General features: G+C 41.1%; 1 protein-coding gene across 3 annotated transcripts in view; it reads left to right on the top strand.

The window, feature by feature from the left end:
• The window catches only part of selenol (selenoprotein L), a 193,465-nt gene that overhangs the window by 175,561 nt on the left and 12,146 nt on the right, over positions 1–5,758 (top strand). The window contains exons 2-6 of one of the 3 annotated variants that reach the window (XM_079639101.1): positions 360–484; positions 709–790; positions 896–949; positions 1,458–1,503; positions 5,325–5,452. In XM_079639101.1, the coding sequence (XP_079495227.1) occupies positions 382–484; positions 709–790; positions 896–949; positions 1,458–1,503; positions 5,325–5,452 (413 nt within the window). In that variant the 5' untranslated portion in view covers positions 360–381. Of the gene's footprint in view, positions 1–317; positions 485–708; positions 791–895; positions 950–1,457; positions 1,504–5,324; positions 5,453–5,758 lie in introns of those variants that run through there. The other 2 variants (XM_079639103.1, XM_079639102.1) reach the window with 2 other exon arrangements.

The following is a 5,758-nucleotide window of genomic DNA, read 5'->3' as shown; positions in this document are numbered from 1 at the left end:
TACTGGAGCAAATAGCTTTTTTATTATTACTTTTATATAGTACAATATTTGTACTGACCAGGGTAGGCAAGAAAGAGGCTTGTAGTATGCAGTACGGTATCAGTTTGCGTCCCGGAAGCTGGTCTGATACACTTATTTATTTAAAATTTTCGCTGTGTATTTTCAATTCACTCTCTATTTAAGTTTCTCTGTAACATTATTCACAAGGAAATTATTGTCTAAACATATTGCAGATGAAATAGATTACGACAATAACACATGGTAACTGTTTCTTTTCTCAGCGCTGAGGAGGTTCGACCAATCACCGTTTAGGATTCGGGATAGCATTTCACCTGATCTGACGAATGACAGATGTAACAACTCGCTTTAAGCTCAGGCAGCATGGCTACTGAAGTGGACCAAAACACACTTATAAGGGCTCTGAAAGAACTTAAAAGATTTGGTAGAACAGCGTTGGATAATGTGGAAAATGATGTGGTCAAAGGTATCCTAAACAATTTGAGATGTTGTACCTCTTATGAGTACGCAGGTAGCAAGTTATGTAGCTACAGCAGTGCGTGTGTAAACATTGGGGTTCAAATGTGCTATGGTCTATGAAAAAGGTTTCTGCTTCGCATTGTTTTATAATTGGCTTGTATGGTTATAATTTACTATTGTATTTTCAGAATACACTATATATAATTCACATAACTTATTACTGTTGTTTAGGTGGTTCTTCACAAGAAAATGTAAATAAGAAAATTCGTCCTTTATTTGGTCTGATGTCAGCAGGGGCCAAGTTCTTTAACTGGTGTGTATACTTGTCTTCAAACATTGCCATGGTGTATGCTTGTTGAAGTATTTTGTTATACTAAAAAATTATAAACCCATTTCACGATATGATGTTTTCTTTCAGTCTAGGTGTGAAAAACCAAAAGGAAGCAGAACGTTTATGGGAACAGTTTTTTCAGTGAGTATGGAATGTTTTCTGGAATACTTGATTTTGTGATTGGTCAGTCGTGGCATTAAAGTGATCAAGTGTTTTGCATAATTACTGCTGATGTCCCAGGCAACCCTCACATTTAGTAGCAATGTAATAAACAGAATAATACAAAGTCATAATAAATCCACTACTCATCTGTCATTTATATTATCCATTACATATTGGATATCAATGGCATAAAAGTATAAGGATAATAGTATTATTTGTTTTCTAATTTAAAGGACAAGTTCTGTATTTTACACTTAAAGCCCTGTTTTCAATAAAGCCCCCCCCCTACCCCCCACCTCGACAATGGTTCAAAAATAGGTGCACTGGAACAATCCTTCCTAAAACGCATTAAACTTTCGCTACCACAGAAACCGAAAATTCTCGGGCCAGCGATGTGTCCAAATTTCAATCTTAACCGTTCTATTTCATCAGAAACGATCTGAAAACAGGGCTTTAAGTGTAAAATACCAAACTTGTCCTTTAACAGAATCACAGAGGTTCGAGATGATGTTGAAGGCTTACTGCAACTGGAAGTAAGTCATATCATTTTTTTATTTCAATATGATTTCTGTGTATCCACTAAACTAAAGGATCATGGTGATGGAATAAAAAATTAGATGGGAGGAAATGCTATATTTCAATGCTTTTGCATTTTCTTGCAAAACTACTGCGAGAAAAACACTCTAATGTACGTTCTGTTTTTTTATTATTTTTTATTATCATGGTGTTTTGGTTTCTCTGTTTGACTGTTTGCCTGTCTGCCTGCCCGTTTTCCCTAGTTTGTTCCATTGGTTACTGATTATGTTCACCTGTCAATCATTATGTCTCCCCATGTATTTAGACCCTGATTTTTCCTAGTTCTCTGTCCGGTATCGTCTATGTTTACGTCTGAGTTTACATATTTGCTAGATCTCCTGAGGATTCTTGTTCTGGATTATTGGCTTAAAGACTGTTTTTTTGTCATGCACTTCAAACACAAAGGCTGCGTAAACACTTGGCATTAACATGCGGCCTGTATCCGGATGTTTTCCACATACACATTGAAAAGACAAGTGTAAACGCGTTTGGATTGTTCTGATTGGAATTTTATCTGATCAGCGTGTCCTGGTTCAGAGGTAGTCAAGGACGCATTGTGATCAGATCTAATGTAAACGCAATCCAGCCATCGTATCTGCATTCACAGGTGGACGTGGACACATATAAATTCCCGCCCAGTCTCCCCACGTGGCTGTCAGAAAATAGACAAATTAAACTTATTTGAACCTTACAATAAGCGTCAATATTTAAAACAGTTTATTTAGACTTACATGATACTGTGTGTTTCATTTTACGGTAATTGTGCAACATTATCTGAACGAGGCGATCGCCTGTACAATCACAGCTGTGATCAGTCATGAGATCTTAATGAAGAGCGTGCACTGCTTTGCCAGAGGAATAATGGGAATAAACTTTTTATTTTTTTATGTTTTAAATGTTGAATGTTTTTTCTCCCATATAGTCATTTCACGCTAACCTTAAACCCCGATGATCGATGATGTGACTTGTTTAACATGATCAACCCAGTTATTTTTGTATGATCAACTCTGGAATATTCTTTCATTCAAAAAACGTAATTTGATCTAAGACTGGAGATTGCACAGTAAAGTAAAGTGAGTGAGTGAAAGCAATTGGGACATTGCTTAATTTGTATCATCTTTACTCTTAATTTGGCTACAGACCTAATTTAAATATTACAGAAAACAGAACAGAACAAAAACAGAAATCCGATCGGTTATCCAGATACAGAGGCTACTTAATATGAACAAATGTAAACGCACCATGTCCTGATTGGCTAATGATCCGATCTGCTTGATCGGATCACGGTGATCGCATGTTAATGCAAGTGTAAACGCAGCCAAAGTTTCTTGGGGCAATACAGTACTTTTTTGCTAGAACGCAACGTTTTTTGGCAGAACGCAATACCTTTTACAAGACAATGCAAAGCTTCACTGGGGAACTCAATACTTTACGAGACAATGCAAAGTTTTTCAGGGCAATGCAATACTTTTTTCAGACAACGAAAACGTTTTTGGATGGAATGCTACTATTACAGGGAAATGCAAAGGTTTTCAGGGAATGAAAACTTTTGTGATAGAACGCAACATTCTTTGAGGGAACTAGATTATTTTGTGAGTGAACACAAAATATTTCTGAGAAACGCAATACTTTTGCAAGAAAACGCAAAGTTTCTTGTTGGGGCGCAATACTGTTGCAAGAGAATGCTAAGTTTCAGGTTATCTATGTATCCTGGTTCCCTGAGATGGGAACAAGATGCCGTGTCATGACTTGATGCTATTGGAATGCTCCACGTGAGCGGCTGTCTAAAGAACATGTTTTCACACGGTAATCTGTGATTGGCTGAGCATGATGACGTAACATAATACGTCACAAAACCATAAATAGACGCCATGTGTTGCCAGATTCTGATTGCCTGAAGAAGACGTGCAGGTGTGGCAGTCCGATGCGGTGTCTCGTTCCCCTCTCAGGGAACCGGGTTGCATAGGCTACATAACCTGAGACGATCCCTTTCGAGGGGAACTCAACAATCATAGCTTGATGCTAAGAGATCTTTAATGCCAACGTCGCCACGCCACTGGACAGTGCCTGCCCCACAAGGCTGTGTTTCGGCACCGACAATTGTGAACGCGGGCTAAGACTGGATTAACCCTGGAGTTGAATCCGTCTCCAGACTGTAGAACCTGTAGAACCATGAATGTGTGCAGAGAGGACCAGGCTGCCATAGCACACACATCTTGCAATTGTGCACCCCTAGCAAGAGCTCTGGAAGACGTGACACTCCTAGTGGAGTTGGCCCTAACTCCTAGAGGCGAAGCCATTACACGTGGCTCATGAGAGGGAGATCACGTCAGTGATCCAGTGTTAGATGTGCTGCTTGGTGACCACATTCCCTCTGTTGCTGCCACCAAAGCAGACCAGGAGCTGAGAGGACTTGCGCCACTGGCCTGAGCGGTGGATGTAGATCCTCAAAGTACGGACCGGACATAACAAGCGCAGACTTTCTTGCTCTTCCGTCTCTTAAGGTGGAGGGAAGAAAGCCTGCAAAACAACTGGCTGACCAGCCACAGAGGCAGAATCTCGATGTGTAAGTATGCGTTCTTCAGACCAGTCCTCGAACTGGATTTGCGACATGATTAACTTCAGGGTGAGCATGATTAACTACTGGTCATGGACCTGTATGTCCAAAGAGTACATGGGGTACATGTTCTATGGCCCACTGAATCCTGGCTCTACAAGACTTGGTGGGTTAGGCAGGTTTTCTCCACTACGACGCGGACGAGGGGGAGAGATACCCCGCAAGCGTCTCTTCCACCCTTGGCACTGCCCCGTACCTGTGGTTGCACATACCAGCCACCTCAGAGTACAGTATCTTGAGGTGGCCTGCGTATGCACTTGCGAAGAGTATGGATTCTTCCAAGACCTAGACACCTTGGTGTAAACAGGAGGTGGCAGCAGGGAGGTTGCTTGGCCCGTCTTTTTTCGTCAGTCTCTTTTCAAATACAGTGTCTCATTCTGGTCCGAAGAAATCGCAGAGCTAACTTCAAGATCCAAAGCGGGTTCTCCGAGTCGGTGAAGAGGGCCAGAGAAATGGCTCGACCACCCATCTCTCGCTCCTCGTCAACTAACTCTACCTACAAACCCCATGACCGAAGTTGGCGAGTTGCCATGGGGTGCTGGAGCTTGGCTCTCATCAAATAGAGCCAAGCAGGATCGGAGCTTGCAGAGATTAAACTTGTCGCAGTGAGCACAGTCAGCCGCCTCAAGGACTGGCCTTGCATGCTCTTCACCCATACAGATTACACACATTGTAAGTCGTTGCCTGTAATGTATCGCGCACACAGCGTCACACTTATTTTCTGACATGGTGGAATCGAAATCCTATCTTAGTCAAACACATACACAAAGCTGATAACACCCGCTCACACATGCGGCTTCTGAAGTCAAAGAAGCTGGCGACACACTGACATGGCATCTATTTATGGTTTCAGTGACGTACTATGCTATGTCGCTACGTCATCATGCTCAGCCAATTACAGATTGCCGTGTGTAAACACGTGCTTCAGACATGGCGCGTTCCCATAGCCGTTGAGTTCCACTCGAAAGGGAACTCCAAAGTTCTGCAAGTCAACGCAAAAGCATTGAAATATAATTTTCTCATTTATCCTATTTTTTCCATCACCATGTGGGGCTCTGTAGATTGCTTGTTATCAAATGATAAATTGTTTTAATATTTTACCTTAGTATAAGTGTGTGTGAGTAGTTTTGTGTGCTGAATGGATGTTTGTTTGATTGACAGGTGGAGTGGGATAGTTTTTTGAAACATCTGGATGTTCAGATGCAAATGAGCGACACGATTCTTTCCCAGTGTCCTGCAGCCCAGACGCTCAGCTCAGATTCACGGTTTATGCACGTCCAAACTAAAGAGTGAGTTAAACACATGATAAGCCACAATCCAGAACTACTGACTGGGTTATTCTGCTGTTGAAACCAAATTAAGCCTTCAGTTGCAAGAGCTCTAAATCACGACTGTAATTACATCAGCGTTGAACTCGTGGTTATTCAATGTCTATAAAATGTTTATGAATGTGGGAGCGAGTTGTTTATAGGTATACATTTGTTTTGTAGCTTGAAATAAATTTTTATAGCACTTCTATGTTTGTACCTTAAATATGCAATGCATTGTGAGAATGATAACTTTTATCTGGTTGAAATTTAACCCAGCTATTTTTT

This window comes from Phoxinus phoxinus (assembly GCF_949152265.1).
Source record: "Phoxinus phoxinus genome assembly, chromosome: 16".
Lineage (NCBI taxonomy): Eukaryota > Metazoa > Chordata > Actinopteri > Cypriniformes > Leuciscidae > Phoxinus > Phoxinus phoxinus.
The sequence above is the reverse complement of the archived record's forward strand: the minus strand, read 5'-3'. Positions and strand labels throughout refer to the sequence as shown.